Consider the following 16,333-nt stretch of genomic DNA (forward strand, 5'->3'; position numbering starts at 1 on the left):
TGGACAAACAGAAATGTTAATACAAATAAAAGCGCTGTGATTAATAGGATGTACTGGACCAGGGGTCTTTTTCAGGCCAGGGACCCCCAAACTGATGGCGAGATGGAGCAGGGACCCCCTATTCCACGGAGTTTGGTCCACTATCTTTCATCTTTGAGCGTGGCTCTTTAGACGTGAGCATGAACGGATCTGATTGGCTGGTGCCTGTGACGTCGTATCAGCATGAGAGCTGCTGTGGGACTGAAAGACAACGTCTCCTCCATCAATGTATCTGTTTGCTACAACATATTGGATTCATGTTAACGTTTATTTAAATACAAGTCTGATTCTGAAGACATTTAAATTTGTGGGGAAAAAAATGGTTGGAAAAAAAAAAATTCGCGACCCCCCTGCAGTGCCTCCACGGAGCGGAGGTTTAATTCATCTAGAAATTAAGTTAAAGAATCTTTTTGGCTCTGTAATTTAAGCATAGCATTAAAACTAATTAGTGTGTGCTTTCTGAGCATTTACTTTAAATAGTAAAACATTTCAATAAAATAGGGAGTTTGTTCAGAGGAAATTGCGACGCATGAACGCAGCAGGGCTCCCGCTTGTTGCCTAGTTACCGCTAACGCCGCCGGCGGAGCCCAACGTGGGTCTGTGAGGCAGGAAGTGACACGCTAGAGCTGTAGCAAATACTACATCCTGTCATAAGTTCAAAATAAAGGCCACACGTGTGAGAGTATAGGAACTGCTCACCCCACACAGTAAAACCGGCAAAAAAATCCCTATTACAGTAAAAGTAATATCACATAGGAAATACTCAGTTCCAGTAAAAGTAGTTATAGCACACAGTGAGAATTACTGTTACAGTAAATGTACTAGGTCTACACAGTAAAATATTCCCCTCATTGAAGGTATATGTCCTAAATTCAATTCAATTCATTTTATTTTGTATAGCCCAAAATTGCAAATTGCAGATGTGCCTCAGAGGGCTTTACAGTCTGTAGACATGCGACATCCTTTGTCCCGAAACGCTCACATCGGCACAGGACAAACTCTCCAAAAAACCCTTCCAAGAGGGAAAGAAAGGGGAGAAACCTCAGTGAACGTCCGAGGAGGATCCGTCTCCTGACGGAAACCTGTGAGGAGAGAAAGCACAAATACTCTGTGAAATAAAGTCAGTTTTTTTTAAAGTCTGGCCCCCAGCCTACTTTTTAAAACACGAGGAACAACAAGTAACAGCATCCATGGAGCACAGCTGCCTTGCAGGGCAATACAGTGTTACAAGCTCTTTATGATACGACGTTGCCTCACCAGCAAGGTCCTTGTAGGTGAGGAGAAGTACCTTAAAATCTATTCTTGATTCAACAGGGAGAAGTACATACAGGAGTAATATGTCCTGCAGCATTCTGAATCAACTGGAGAGGCTTAAGAGACTTAATGTGACCTCAGGGTGTCAGTATGTCAGTAAAATATAGTTTGAGTACTTAAAACTGTACTTTTATATATTATTGTCAATAGGTTATTAAGACATGTATCAATGTTAAAACGTTATTTTATCGTAGTTTTTGGTGCTGGATTAATTTGCAATTTATTTTCAATTTGTTGATCGATCGATTAATTAGTAAAAATGGCGAGACATGGCGTGACAATTACCCAGAGCCCAGAACCCAGAGTGACCCCTTCACCGCTAATCATGAAATGTTTTATTGTGAATAAATTCTCCACCCATCAAAATAGTTCAATCAATTTGTAGATTAAGTTCCTCACATTTTACGTACTTTACTACAGTAATGTGGGCGGCTCAGTCACATTCTAACCATTACAAAAGCAGAGCATAACATTCTTTTAAATCATTTTCGTCTGTTTTACTTTGAAGGGGAAATCGTTGTGTTTCCGGTTAATGCGTCGTTGTGACGCAGGTGCGGTTGCTGTTTGCTGTTGAACGTCGTTACATTCCACCGACACCAGCGGGATGCCGGACCGACGACCGCGCGCCAATAACGCACCAGAGTGACTGGAAACGGGACACTTACTTCAATATACTGTCACTGTTAATCCACACGGCGAGTCAGTGAGCAACGGCTAGCTAAGGTTACTCAACTAGAACTAGCTAACGGTTACTCAACTAAACTAACTAACGGTTACTCAACTTGAACTAGCTAACGGTTACTCAACCTAAACTAACGGTTACTCAACTTGAACTAGCTAACGGTCACCGGGATGTCGGAGCACACACTGTTCGACCTGTTGAATGACGCCATCGAGACGCCGCATAAAGGAGTCGTCAACTTCAGCGCCCTGCACGCGCTGCTCCACGCCGTGCTGCGCCGGCTGGACGCGCGGGACGCCCCGTGGAAGGATGCGCGTGACACCCCGTGGAAGGACGCGCGGGACACCCCGTGGAGGGACCCGGAGCGGGGCGGTGCTGGGGAGCTGAAGGTTGAGCCCGGCGAGGAGCTCCAGCAGCGGATAGCCTCGCCTTCCTCCTCCTCCGGACCGGCGGCGGGCGACCAGCTGACCCGGATCCGGACCTGCGAGGACGGCGTGTTCAAGGTGAGAGCAGCGACTCCTTTAAATCAGAACTTCTCCTTTATGAAACGAGTTTTACAAAGTCAACGTGTTTTATTTACTGCACGTTTATCTCGCGCTAAAATCAAAGTGCTGCCAAACTTTTAAAACGACAAATGAAACTTTTTAGTCCTATTGAGTCAGTCCCATTGCAAACCGTATCTTCATTCACTAAATACTGAATCTGTATCTATGATGCTTTGTTTTGTATATTCAGTACATATATACATATATATATGTGTGTACAAGTACCTCAAACCTGTACTGTGTACTTTGTTACTCCCCCTGGGTATGTTGCCCTGGAGGCCACGCCCCACTCCGTGACGTCACAGCAGGTGTTTTGCTCCTGTCCGATGAGGAGGAGCAGCAGCAGAGAGCCTGTCGCTCTTTAAAGCAGCAGCTCTCTGTGAGCACGGCAGCATCGTATCAGGCCGCCGATGACGGAGCGCAGCACATCGTCCCCCGGATATCTCAAATGACCTGTCCCCCCGAGGATCGTCCCCGGGCCGAAACACACTTCTATGTCTCAAAGACAAACCCATAAACCGAAATGATGAGGAGGTACGCCGATGTTAGAGGTGGAGGTGTTGTCTGTGACACTGCACCCGTTTCCTGAGCAACCCCCCCTTCCGTGTGTTGGGGGTAATTAGTTGCAGGGAGGACTGTGGTTGTCAGGGGAAGAATGGCTCTCAGGGGGTGGGGCAGGTGATGCTCCCCTGAATCATTCATGTCCTCTGTGGGCATCGTGTGGGTCATCTGCCGTATCCACTGACTTAACTATGAGGTGTGACCTGGCGTCCCCCCCCCCATCACACCCCGTCTGCATCAAAGTGAACCGGCAGTGAACGGCTGACTGCTCCAGCAGAGACGACAAGTTAAAGAGTAGTGAAGAAGAGTTATGAGTCCTGCCCCCCAGGAGGTCCTCGTTCTGGTTTGTTTGTTAGAAACAGGAGACAAAACTCCGGCTCTGAAGGGTGGAGCCGAAGCTCCATGTGGACAAGCTGCATTCTCTGTAGTGACCACCAGGGACGACCCCTCTGGTCCCAAAGAAGTCTATGCCGGTCAGTGAGGGGACGCCGGTCAGTGAGGACGTCTGTCAGTGAGGGGACGCCGGTCAGTGAGGGGACGCCGGTCAGTGAGGACGTCTGTCAGTGAGGACGTCTGTCAGTGAGGGGACGCCGGTCAGTGAGGACGCCGGTCAGTGAGGGGACGCCGGTCAGTGAGGGGACGCCGGTCAGTGAGGACGTCTGTCAGTGAGGACGTCTGTCAGTGAGGGGACGCCGGTCAGTGAGGACGTCTGTCAGTGAGGGGACGCCGGTCAGTGAGGGGACGCCGGTCAGTGAGGACGTCTGTCAGTGAGGACGTCTGTCAGTGAGGGGACGCCGGTCAGTGAGGACGCCGGTCAGTGAGGGGACGCCGGTCAGTGAGGGGACGCCGGTCAGTGAGGACGTCTGTCAGTGAGGACGTCTGTCAGTGAGGGGACGCCGGTCAGTGAGGGGACGTCTGTCAGTGAGGGGACGCCGGTCAGTGAGGGGACGCCGGTCAGTGAGGGGACGCCGGTCAGTGAGGACGTCTGTCAGTGAGGGGACGCCGGTCAGTGAGGGGACGCCTGTCAGTGAGGGGACGCCGGTCAGTGAGGGGACGCCGGTCAGTGAGGGGTCACGCAGCGGGACGGCACTCATTAACAAGCTGTTAGTCATTCTGAGGCTCTGTGCGGCCGCTCTGCATCACTGATGTCACAAGTTAAACACAGACTCACATCCCAGGAATGTCTCTTGTTTCAGTGGACACACAAACCCCCACACACACGTTTACTTTGCCAACAAACCCTGGAATTAAAATATGCTGTTAGAGAAGGGACAGCTGATGTGGAATGAAGCCGTCTCATGTGGAGACCTCTGGCTTAGGCCTAGTTTATGCTTCTGTGTTTTCAGAGAGACGCAAGGACACGCAGACGCAAGAGCCCCCTGCGTGTTTTCGTGCGTCGACCCGTTTTTCTAGACTAGTGTCGAAAGCGACGCAAGTCTCCTGCAGCCCGCGAGGCTGTGATGGGTCTACATTCCATCTCGTGTCATTTAGCTGGCGCTTTTATCCAAAGCGACTTACAATAAGTGCATTCAACCTCAAATAAGCCAATTTACAACTTGCTATAGATAAGTGGCGTTACAAGTACAATTTAAGTGCTACAATTTGTTAGTGGAGGTAAAGTCTGAAGAGGTGTGTCTTTAGTTTGCGGCGGAAGATGTGAAGGCTTTCGGAGAAAGAGTCATCACAGCTGAAGCTTTTATTGATGATGTAATGTAACTTACATGACATCATGTTTGCCCAGGGAGCAATTAGGGGTTAGGTGTCTTGCTCAGGGACACTTTGGCAGCTGGGACTCGAACCAGCAACCCTCTCTGTGTTTTGCTCTCAGTGAGCAGGGACGAGCACATACCAGGGTCCCGGTCAGTCGGTGCAGCTGTTTGTTCAGCTGCAACCACGACTCCATCGTCTGTTTTCAAAGTGACAGTGATTGACAGGTGATGACAGGGGGCGTGTGCCAGCTTTGGTCAAACCATCCTGGTGTGAGGAGGGGGTTCAGGGGTTACATGGTGAAGACATTTTTATCCAGTGGGAGCGGAGCTTCTCCTCTCTGGAGCGCCACAATGCTTTGCTGAACCCGCTGCAGGGAAGGGGGGCCGGGGGAAGAGAACACTGCTCGCAGGTTCTTCGCTCTAAACTTGGTGTCCAATGACTGATAAGTGTTGGTGTCATGTGACTTTAGGCCATGAAGCTCATTGAGGAGCTGCGTGAACAAAGAGTCCACCTGAAGGAGGAGATGAAGGAGCTCTGCCACCAACAGAAGGTGAGACGCTTCACAAGATAAATGTGTGTATGTATATATACATGTATGACTAAACGTCTCCTTCCTCAGTGTCTTATTTCATTCACATTAAATGTGGCCTGTTTTTAATACAATGTTAACTATAATCTCTAGTACAGATCCTGTAGAGTTGAGAAGCCTGAGGCCACGTTAACGTTGTTGCAGATGCGTGATAACCACGCTACCTCTTGCTGCAGGACGTCTCCTCTGTGTTGTGTCCTGCAGGTGGAAGCTGACCCCTCCCAGGTGCAGACGTGCCCTCTCCGTGTGGATGCTCTGGAGGAGACTGTGGTGAGGCAGCCGCCTGCTTCAGGTCACATTAGTTGTTGCTCTTACTTTTTTCCACCAATGCTCATCAGTCTGACCTCTCGGGTTTCCACGGAGACAGAGGTCTCTGAGGGACACGTTTCAGAAGTACCCGGACCCGGAGGCCCTGAGGGGCGTCGGCCAGCTGGAGGCGCGCGTTACTGCGCTGGAAGGAGGGAAGGCAGACCGGGAACAGCTGACTCAGCTCAGAGAGCGCATCACCACCACGAGTGAGTGTCTCCGTCTGCTTGTCCCCCGCGGCCACAACCGCTCAGTCACACCCTGCTTAGCTCCGCCGCACTCAGGAGACCTCGGCATTCCTCCGCCGTTTAGTGTGATATTACCCCACGTGGTGGTGTGTGTGTTATTACCCCACGTGGTGGTGTGTGTGTTATTACCCCATGTGGTGTCTGTGTGTTATTACCCCATGTGGTGTCTGTGTGTTATTACCCCATGTGGTGTGTACTTGTCCTCACGGTGTCATATTGTGCGTGTAGGTTCTCCGGGTTCCTCCGAGGACGTTGTGGATCAGCTGAACGAGCAGAGATCTCTGATCAACGGCCTGATGGGAGACCGGCAGAAGGTGGGTGAGAGAATTGAGCTTCCAGAGGACGCACCAGCGTCTCATGCTGACTGTACCATGTGTCTGTCCAAAGCTGGACAGTCTAGAGGACATGCTCATGAACCTCAGCAGCCAGGACAAAGACACCGGCTCAGTGTCCCCAGACAGCACAGCAGCTCATGAGCTCAGGCAGCAGGTGTCCTCCCTCAGGTAGGACAGGTGCACACAGACAGCAGCTTTTGTAATGGTCCTCCTTTGAGATCACAGAGGGGACAAAGACGCACTCAGCCGGACAGTAGAGTTTATCAGATATTTAGGTGGAGCTGTTCTATTTGTTTGTACTCTCATCACTTGGCCCCGTACGTCCACCTGTTGACACACGTTCATGTTCATCATGCGAAGGAAGTCTGTGAAGAAGGTGGAGGAGGACATGAAGCAGCTGGAGGCCGTGCAGGCTGTATGTGGGGAGAGGAGGACAGACGGAGGGCTGCAAGATCAGGTCAGATGGGAGGGGGAGTCAGGGGGAGTCAGCTGATGGGAGCAGGGCCAGCAGCAGCACTGTAGACAAACGTCACACTACCAATAGAGAGTCATTCCCCACCGACGCTGGAGAGACGCTGGCCACACATCGTCTAATGCAAACTCTCTGCCCTCTGACCTCAGCTGGACGACCTGCGCGGCGCGTTGAAGGACGCGGTGCAGTCCATGACCTCCCAGCTGGCCGGAAGCCAGAGCGGACAAAGCTCGGAGGGCAGGAAGCTGAGCCGGCTGCTGCAGCAGCAGGAGCAGCTGCAGGACGCGGTGAGCGGCCTCCTGCAGCGGCCTGCAGGCAGCACAGAGGCAAGCGAACCCCGTTAACAGCTACTAGCATTCTCCTGGTCATCCGCTTCACGCAGGTATCCCAGCATGCATTGCCTGAGAGGAGAGGGAGAAGCAGGTGTCATGAGTACTGTACTGGTTCAGCACCACGCTGGTAACATTCTCTGACTCACTGTTGAAGGTTTAAAGAGATCTAAATAGATTCATTCTGGGGGTATTTCAAACTGACTCAAGTGACATCACTGGAGGCGGAGTTCCCTCTGGAGACGTTAAAGGACTTCACTACTTTAGCAACACATGATGGAGTGATGAGATGAAGGTTTTAGACGCAGTTTGATGTGCGTGTGTGCGTCAGAACGCCGTGGTGGCGAGCGAGGTGCAGAAGGTGATCCTGCAGCTTCAGGCCAAGTGTGAGAATCTGCACGAAAGCATCAGCATTCTGAACGAGGACAGCAGACAGAAGCAGAGCCACCTGGAGGTAAAGAAGCACTAACTCACAACAACCCCCCCCCCGCCAAGCACCGCCTCACATTCCTGCTGTGCGTCTCACCAGGAGCTGCTCAGGACCACGGACCAGCTGGAGGAGAAGAAGGCCGACAAGCAGATGGTGGAGAGTGGAATCGTAAGTCACTGATGTCCTGAGGGTGCCACAGGAAAGAGGTCCTTACGAGCTCAAAGTCTGCAGCGCTTCACAGACGTGGTGCAGACACAAGTCACAGTACTTTGATTTCTAACACCACCTGAGAGGAGCTACAGGCCAGTTTATGTTCCTCTCTGGTTCTCTGTTATCCACCTGTCAGTGGAAAGAGAACTTAGTCAGCGTGAGCTGGGCTCAGGGCTTCTCGTGAGGAGGAGGACCAGAGGCATCTGGTGATGCAGGGAAAGCCTGGTCCTCATGATGAGGAGCAGCTGGTAGCCTCACGCACATCGAGACACACTGAGAGGCTCCATCCTGCTGATCCTAAACCCGCCTCCTGTTGTCCCCTCACACCTGAAGAAAGCAGATAAAGGTGCTCTTGAGAGCAAAGTGAGCCGTAGGCAGTTTGACTCGGCGACGGAGGAGCTCAGCGCCATGTTCCACGAGCTGCTGAGCAAAGTGACGGGTCAGGAGCAGGAATGGAGAAAGGTTGTCGACCGGCTCTCCACCGAGATGGAATGTAAGGTGAAGAACGTCCAAGTGTCCCCACACATCCCGGATATAGACGTGGAGGTCCAGCACGGGACCGCCGCTGACCTCACCTGCCCCTGTCCTCTCACTGCAGCTCAACAGGATGGAGTTGGACTCTGTGAAGAAGCAGCTGGAGGATGGATGGAAGAACTACCACCAGAAGCTTCAGGCTGAGGGATCTCCAGAGCAGGATGACGCTGCTGGGATCAAAAGGTAAGAGGTGACATCGTGTAGCTCATCATAGGAAGCACCTGCACAAGAAATATATCATCACTCATCAGCCGGTGGCTGTCTGTGAAGTGTTGGAATCATTCGTTGATATCATCTAGAAGCTTGTGAGGGCTCCTGTGATGCTTGTGTGCTTTGTACCTGCAGACAGCTGGTGGCCAGGTTCCACTGCCTCTCCTGTGACCGGCCCTTAGTGATGCACAGCCCCTCCCTGTGAGTCGTACCCACGCATTAAGAGGTGCCATATTCATGTTGTAGCCAGGACCTTCTCCCCTGAACTGTCTCCTCTGCTGTGATCTGAAGGAATCTGTCGTCCTCTGACGGAAGCTCCTCCCACCAGCCGGTCAGGCCGTTCACCATCTACACTCAGGAGCAATTCAGACATCACTGCAGGAGGTGAGGAGCCCCCTGCCTCCTTAGTCAGCTCCTTTACCGTAGGAAACACTGGACCGGGAGAACAGACCCGTATCACTGTCACAGCGCTGCGTGACCCTGTGACCTTTTCCACAGAGGTCAAAGAGAAGCGGTTAGGAAAGGACTATTTCACCACAGCTCAGCAGAGTCCTCTTCAATAGAGAAACCACAGCATGATCCTCCAGACGGTCTCTGCTCCTCATCCGTAGTGAGCTGGATGGTGGAGGGGGAGTAGATGTCTCCCCTCATGTGTCTCCTCATGTCCTCAGCCAGCAGCTCTCGGAGGAGACGGACTGCAGTCGTCTGTCGGTGCCAAGGAGCTGTGGGGGGAGTCACACGGTGACCTCGGCCAAGGAGCTGCGCAGCATCCTGCAGCCCAGCAAGCAGCACGTCCAGGTGGAGGTGGACCAGGTTCTCCACCTCCTTATTCTGATGTCAAGCATCCATCACAGACACAACAAGACTCCTGCTTTCTTTTGTTTTATTGAATGCACATGAATGAAAGCGCATGGAACCTGCAGAATGTAGAGAAGAAAGGTTGAGCTTTATGGATCACACTCATTTTAAAGAGGTTTAGTCACATGACAGACAAGTTGACACGGCAGTTATGGAAGAATAATACTTTACTTTACTCGATGCACACATTTTACCACTAACAATATTATTGTGTGTTGTTTTGTCACCCCTGTGGATTATAGTGGTAGTGTCTCCTACCACCGGGGTCCCTTTGGAAACCCATCAATCAGCTGCTCACTGTGTGTGTGTGTGTGTGTGTGTGTGTGTGTGTGTGTGTTAGTCGGAGGAGGTTGACATCATCGGACTGGACGGGCACGTTTACAAGGGTCGCCTGAACACACCGGCCAGAAACCCAGAAACTAAACTACCTACAATCTCTACCAAAGATGGTGAGCTCATTGCACTGTTTTTGCAGTTAGGATATGATGGAGGTGAGATACAGCCGCTGGTTTGTTGTTGTTGTTAATCTCATGTTTTGGCCTCGATCTTCTGATAACTGCAGGCAAAACTAAAGACAAGGCAAAGTGCTCTCAGCACCTCAAACGCAGCGCTTCTCCAGAGCTTCCTCCCCCACTCAGCGTGAGGAGCGCTGTGTGCAGCCGCTCAGGTGAGACACACTGAGTGAAAGGGACAGTAACGGTGTGTACGGGGTCTTTGATACGGCTACAGACAGCGTATTGGGACAGGAAGTGGAGCAGAGGAACGTTCCGCACCGCGCAGCCTAAATCAAATCTCCATGAACGTGGTTTCCTGTTTCAGTCCGAGAACTGAAAGCGAGCGATGTGCATCGATGAGTGTGTCGTCACCAGCACTAAGTGCACCCGGACCCAGAACCAGAGCCCCCCTCTGAAGAAGTAGTTCACGTCTTTGCAGGACACAGGAGCTGCTGGTCCAACGCCGGCTCTGTCAGCAGCAGAACGTTCCTCTGCACCACAACGCCATGTTCTAAACACCACCATGTATATGATGACGTGTCTACGTATCCATGGAGAAACCAGGGGAAATAACATCTGATCAATGTAATGTAATGATCATCTCCAGCCTCCAGCACCTCGGGGAGGGACTGGCCCGTATCCGCTCTGGGCTGCACCTCCAGGAGCTCCGTCACCCCGGCCTCAGCTGCTGCAGAGAGCCAGGCGGAGCCCCTCGACCTGTAGGGGGCGGCCCCCCCTCCTTTATTCGTGCAGTAAAGTTTGTGCAAACACAAGGTAAAGCTGCTCTCATCCCTTTATTGGTTTCATTTGATTGGTTTGATGCTTGTTAACTTTAGTATTGTTATTATAATATCACAATAACTTAACTTGAGGCAGCTAACATAAAACCTGTCAGAATCAGCATTAAATACTTATAAAAGACTATTCCCGTGACAACAAGCCACAATAACAGACTAACCTCCTTAGCTGTGACCCGATTGGCTCCCACTGGACACGCAAACCTTTAAAAACACACAAATAGATACTTTAGCCTGCAAACTTCATGCGCGACTTTCGATTGTTGTGGTTTTTAGCAAAATAAACTAGAGATGATGAAGGAACGGGGATGTGCTCTAATGGGGCTCCATCAGGCTGTGATACACTCGTAGTACTTGCTAGTAGTACTTGCTAGTAGACCTTCCCCCAACTGTGTGGAAGGTCGTGACCTCATGAGTTGTATCATGGGAGGGGGAGGGACACGTCACTAACAGCTGTGTACTTCCTGTTCTCAGGAACAGGAAGTACACAGCTGGCGAGTAGAGATTGGGGCGGGGATTGTGAAGTTCTCCAGTTCACTTCCTGTCATTGAAGGATTTGGTTTAATGTCATGTGACTCTGTGATTGAATTGTTGGTGGACGACCTCATTCTAAAGTATTTACACAAGTACTGCAGTATTCAAAGCTTTAGGCAGAAAGGTTACTGCAGTATTGCCGCTATACGCGAGTACGATTTTGAGAGCAAGGATTTGTACTTCTACAGGAGTATTAGTACGTTTAAGTACTCGCCAAATGTCCTCTTTCATGGCATGGCGTGGCGATGGGACAGAAGCTCCGCCCACATCCAAGTAACCTTCAGTCCACGGACCACCGGGTTCCTCTTCCAGTAGAAACACGAGACGGCTTCTTTGATTAAACGTATAAATGCAAAAGTGGGAAGTGGGTTCTCTTCAGTCCTTTGCCGTGTGGAACCTTTTTCTTTGGAGGAGAAACCCGTTGCCATTAAGACATTTGAATGAGTCCTTTCTGCCGTTGACTTTCACTCATTTCAGTGCAATCCCACAGTACTCAAAGTGTTGTAGTATTGGATTATTTAGTGTATAATTACAGCTGATTCTGGTTCTTTAAATGTCGTCAGTTTGGATTCCGTTCTGTCAAACGTGGTGCAGTAAAACGTGCAGTAGAATACTCTGGTAAATGTACTGTTACTTCAGACTGGAGTGACGTCATTTAAAAAGTTGATGCTTTCAAATACTCGTCTGAAATAATAAACAATATGCTTTGTTTTTATTGGAGGAAAAACATGTAAATAAAAGACTGCGACATCACGATCCTCAGTCCGCCTGCGAAATACAAAAGTAAAGTTTGTGGAACCTGCAGAAGCCCCGGAAACTATAGACGTAAACAAAGACCAGTCCAGAGGTGTGGCACATCTGTTCCGCTGATGACATCACCGCATTAGAAGACCTGATGGACACGCTGCTGCTTTGAACTCCTGCCGAGGGTCTCATGAGCAAGTGGAGGGTCTCCTCTTGGTGCAGAGGGAACCCGGAGAGGTTCGAGGTAGGACAGTCCCATTAGAAGAAGAAAACCAGGAAGTGAACCCGAGTGAGGATTATTGCCATCGCTCACATCTTCACTTTCTCATTAAACTCTTGTTTTCCTCACTAGCGCATCGTCTTCCGTCAAATGCGGTTTGCATCAACATTATAAAAACGTGAATATATTGAAATTTAATGTTATTATCTTCCACTCAAAGCTCCTGTCGAGGCTTTTGAAAGAAGCATTAAAACCTGTCATCACCCCAAAAACAACTTTTTAAAGTCTTCTTTGAATAAAAGGATTAACTTTTGTAATAAAGGAACTTATTGAAAATATTATTTCTTTAAAGGGTAAATGCACACAAATCTGGTAGAAGTATTGTGACGTTTGTATTCCAGAAATGATCACATTTAAGTTAACTAATCAAATGTTGTTTCTCAAAATAAAGGTCAACAACAAAAGAATCTTCCAACTAGTAATTCTTTCTCTAATTACCTTTGTTATTTATTAAATGTCTGGTTCCTGCTGACTACATTTCCCAGAAGCCCACAGGCCACGTTGCTGTTCAAGCTGCAGTTTTTCTGTCAGAACACCAGAGAAAGTTGTAGTTTTACTGAATCGTTGGACTAGAGAGTCTAGTGGATCAGAGGCTGGACAGGAAGTGATGTCACGACGGCGGCCATCTTTATTTGGGTTGGGACGCCGACAAATTCTTTCTGAGGAGCAGAGAATATTTGCTCATCCAGGTGAGTCTTTAAAGTCTCTCTGCTTGATGACCTCTGACCTCTGACGACCTCGAGGTCGTTCACCCTCAAACCCTCTGGTGGTTTTTCTGCTGGTTACTTCCTGTGGGACAGGTTCTGAACCAGAGAAGAAGAGCTGAGCTCTGCTGGATCTGTTTGAGCAGACGATGAAGACCATCATGTTGCTCGGTGTCCTCACCCCCACCTTTATCATCACCTCCACCCTCATCTCCATCCGGTCTTCAGTTTAGAAAAAACACTTCCCATGATCAACCCCACCCAACCCAACATCCCCCCACCTCCCACCTGCCCAAAACTGCGGCACCTCATCTCTGGCCGTGGAGTGCCGACACGACGGGGGTCTGCGTGGCCCCTCCAGGCTGGGAGCCGGCCGGTGGCCACATGGGGGTCTGTGACAGGTGGAAGTGGTGGTGCAGGTGGTGCCCCGTGGGCGACGACGGGGGCAGCCAGGCCGGCTGGTGGCCCGGCGGCGAGCAGGCCCAGAAGGAGCCGAATCCCGGGGAGGGTGCCGGGGGGGAGCAGGCCATGGACGGCGCCTGGGAGGAGAGAGGGGGGCACTCCGACGCCCGCAGCTTGGAGAACATGGTGATGGTGTCCGGGAAGTTGGGCGGTGTGGCGGGGGTGTTCCTGGGGGTGCACATCTGTGGGAGGAACACAGGAGGAAGAGTGAACTCTTACTATTAGATATTGGTATGTGATTAAGTATCTTCATGGGGGGGGGGGGGGCTTACCATCTGGTGGTGGTGGGGGGGCATGTGGGCCTCCTGGAAGAAGGAGCTCAAGGCCGTCTGCAGAGAGACGTTGGGATTTATTAAAAACAACCACGTTGTGTCTCTGCAGAGTGAAAAGTTGTTAAAGAAACAGGGACACGTGACTTGTCTTCACTGGAGGCCTCAGTTCTCACAACCCCCTCAATGAATGCCGGCCCCCCCCCCCCGGCCCCCGCCTGGTTAACAACAGCAGCAGCGCAGCAGGAATGTCTGCTATCCGACGTGAGCCTCATCTCAAAGAGCTCTGAGGACGTCCTCTTCTGTCTCTGTCCGCTCATTGAGGGACCACTTGTCTATACGTTAAAAGTAAAAACTCAATTGACTAGTTTTGTTTAATTGGCTATTATTTAACCTGTTTATTATTTAAACTTCCATGTTCAGAGAAGTGATAATAACTGACAGCTAACAGCTGATAGTTTAAGGTTGGAGACAAAACGCAGCTTGAGAACTCAAGGTCGTTCAAGGACGACATTGAGATGGAAACGCTTCAAAATGAAACATCTAAAAAATGGTCTATTGTTTTCATAAAAGATGATCTATGAAGAACATTTGTGATTCAGAGAAAAATAAATTGAATTTTTATAAAGATAAAATAGTGTCCCACACAAAGTGTCCCACACTAGTGACCCGGTGTCTCAAGACGATATGCCCCATTTGGAAATATTGTCTCCCCGGCCTCCATACAGTTAATGTGGGGGACACGGGGCCCTCGGGGGAGACGGGGCCCATTGGGAACACGGGACCCTCGGGGGAGACCGGGGCCCTCGGGGGACACGGGACCCTTGGGGGAGACCGGGGCCCTCGGGGGACACGGGACCCATTGGGGACACCGGACCCTCGGGGGAGACCGGGGCCCTCGGGGGACACGGGACCCATTGGGGACACGGGACCCTCGGGGGAGACCGGGGCCCTCGGGGGACACGGGACCCATTGGGGACACGGGACCCTCGGGGGAGACCGGGGCCCTCGGGGGACACGGGACCCATTGGGGACACCGGACCCTCGGGGGAGACCAGGGTCCTCGGGGGACACGGGACCCGTTGGGGACACGGGGCCCTGGGAACATTCGCTCCCAGAATAGAAATCAGGTTTTTGAGCGTTTTTGAACAGTCTTTAGCGGCTGCTAGCAGCTAAGCTAATAACAGCTAGCTTAGCGTGACGCCGTGGATTCCAGAGGAGTATGTGATCACCACGTCCTAAGTGCCGCTAGCTTAGCAACTGCTATCACCAGGAGCGCGTGGTGGTGCAAACATCGCAAACAACTGTCGCGGGGACACTATCTATCCGCGTGGACGGCTTGCGCACACCGGGGGGTGGGGGGGGGGTATCCGGGTCGGGCCGGAACGGAGCGGCTCACCTCAAACTGCCAGTGGGCCGCTTGCAGCAGCTGCTTCGCCTGGTCCGCGGCGCATCCGGCCGTCAAAACAAACTGGTTGATCATGACCTGGTGCCTCAGCTCGTCCATGTTCACCGAACTCCCCGCTGCGCCACCCGACCACCGTCAATCATCAAAGGATCCCGTTAAACCCGCTTCAGCCCGGTGTTCGCTGCCCTTCCGCCACCGAAGCGTCTCCGCAGCTTCACAGCGACAGCAACAACAATATTTTCATCTCTTCACCAACAACAAAGAGCTGCGCGCTTCTGATTGGTGGATCGCAGATACTAAAAACGCGCTGATTGGCTGACGTGTTTGAACTTACTTGGTGCGATTGTTCATTCTGCTCGGACGCCGCCGATGGGCGGAGTCAAGCGGATTCGTAGACAGTAAAAAGGAATTCCGCCCTCTGCGGTTGTCCACGCGATGTTATCCACGTCCGATAGGCTGACGTCATGTGTTTCTGAGAATGTTCGGTGAATCCACGGAGCTGATTGGCTGCTTCGTTTGGCAGGTACATGAGGTGAATACACACTTAAACACTTGCACTTCTATATTACTTTTATTTGTGTGTAATAAGAAGTATTCTGTCCCAGTGGGTGGGACGTCCTGTGGTTCTGAGGGAGCAGAATGGTTCTCCTCAAAGAAGCCTTCTTCTTGTATGAGTGAATCATTCAGAAGGCCATGCAGACACATCTAGTACGCATATGGAGTCGTGTTATTGCTATCGGTAAGCTACATGTACATGAACATGAGTATACACACCTACATGTACATGTATATACACATATGTGATGGCGGTTCTATCTGATGGTGGTTCTATGTGATGGTGGTTCTATATGATGGTGGTTCTATCTGATAGTGGTTCTATCTGATGGTGGTTCTATGTGATGGTGGTTCTGTCTGATGGTGGTTCTATCTGATAGTGGTTCTATCTGATGGTGGTTCTATGTGATGGTGGTTCTGTCTGATGGTGGTTCTATCTGATGGTGGTTCTATGTGATGGTGGTTCTATATGATGGTGGTTCTGTCTGATGGTGGTTCTATCTGATGGTGGTTCTATGTGATGGTGGTTCTATCTGATAGTGGTTCTATGTGATGGTGGTTCTATGTGATGGTGGTTCTGTCTGATGGTGGTTCTATCTGATGGTGGTTCTATGTGATGGTGGTTCTATATGATGGTGGTTCTATCTGATAGTGGTTCTATCTGATGGTGGTTCTATGTGATGGTGGTTCTATCTGATAGTGGTTCTATCTGAT

General features: G+C 50.7%; 2 protein-coding genes across 7 annotated transcripts; one reads left to right on the plus strand and one right to left on the minus strand.

The window, feature by feature from the left end:
- The first annotated feature begins 42 nt into the window (after nucleotides 1-42).
- On the plus strand, nucleotides 43-12,625 carry LOC120828417 (glutamine-rich protein 2). 5 transcript variants are annotated; one of them, XR_013451366.1, is made up of 19 exons: nucleotides 43-2,538; nucleotides 5,321-5,401; nucleotides 5,645-5,710; nucleotides 5,808-5,955; nucleotides 6,223-6,308; nucleotides 6,382-6,497; nucleotides 6,690-6,786; nucleotides 6,951-7,127; nucleotides 7,462-7,584; nucleotides 7,660-7,728; nucleotides 8,104-8,268; nucleotides 8,369-8,487; nucleotides 8,650-8,715; nucleotides 8,806-8,898; nucleotides 9,013-9,327; nucleotides 9,713-9,821; nucleotides 9,935-10,039; nucleotides 10,474-10,640; nucleotides 11,919-12,625. XR_013451366.1 is itself a non-coding variant. In XM_078084208.1 (19 exons), the coding sequence occupies exons 2-19, from the start codon at nucleotides 2,206-2,208 to the stop codon at nucleotides 10,587-10,589; spliced, it is 2,211 nt and encodes a 736-aa protein (XP_077940334.1). In that variant the 5' UTR covers nucleotides 1,873-2,076; nucleotides 2,191-2,205; the 3' UTR covers nucleotides 10,590-10,639. The 5 variants fall into 5 exon arrangements, 4 of the variants coding, with proteins under 4 accessions (XP_077940335.1, XP_077940334.1, XP_077940336.1 ...); XM_078084208.1 differs by lacking the exon at nucleotides 11,919-12,625 and having other exon boundaries at nucleotides 1,873-2,076; nucleotides 2,191-2,538; nucleotides 9,186-9,327; nucleotides 10,474-10,639; XM_078084211.1 differs by lacking the exons at nucleotides 43-2,538; nucleotides 11,919-12,625 and adding an exon at nucleotides 2,635-3,114 and having other exon boundaries at nucleotides 9,186-9,327; nucleotides 10,474-10,639.
- Nucleotides 11,888-15,780, minus strand: ubald2 (UBA-like domain containing 2). 2 transcript variants are annotated; one of them, XM_040191976.2, is made up of 3 exons: nucleotides 15,056-15,780; nucleotides 13,660-13,716; nucleotides 11,888-13,569 (listed from the first exon to the last, which is right to left on the minus strand). In XM_040191976.2, exons 1-3 carry the CDS (start codon nucleotides 15,161-15,163, stop codon nucleotides 13,234-13,236), a joined length of 501 nt encoding a protein of 166 aa, XP_040047910.1. In that variant the 5' UTR covers nucleotides 15,164-15,780; the 3' UTR covers nucleotides 11,888-13,233. The 2 variants fall into 2 exon arrangements, with proteins under 2 accessions (XP_040047910.1, XP_040047911.1); XM_040191977.2 differs by lacking the exon at nucleotides 13,660-13,716.
- Nucleotides 15,781-16,333: the final 553 nt, after the last annotated feature.

The sequence above is a fragment of the Gasterosteus aculeatus genome, chromosome 11, assembly GCF_964276395.1.
Source record: "Gasterosteus aculeatus chromosome 11, fGasAcu3.hap1.1, whole genome shotgun sequence".
Taxonomy (NCBI): domain Eukaryota; kingdom Metazoa; phylum Chordata; class Actinopteri; order Perciformes; family Gasterosteidae; genus Gasterosteus; species Gasterosteus aculeatus.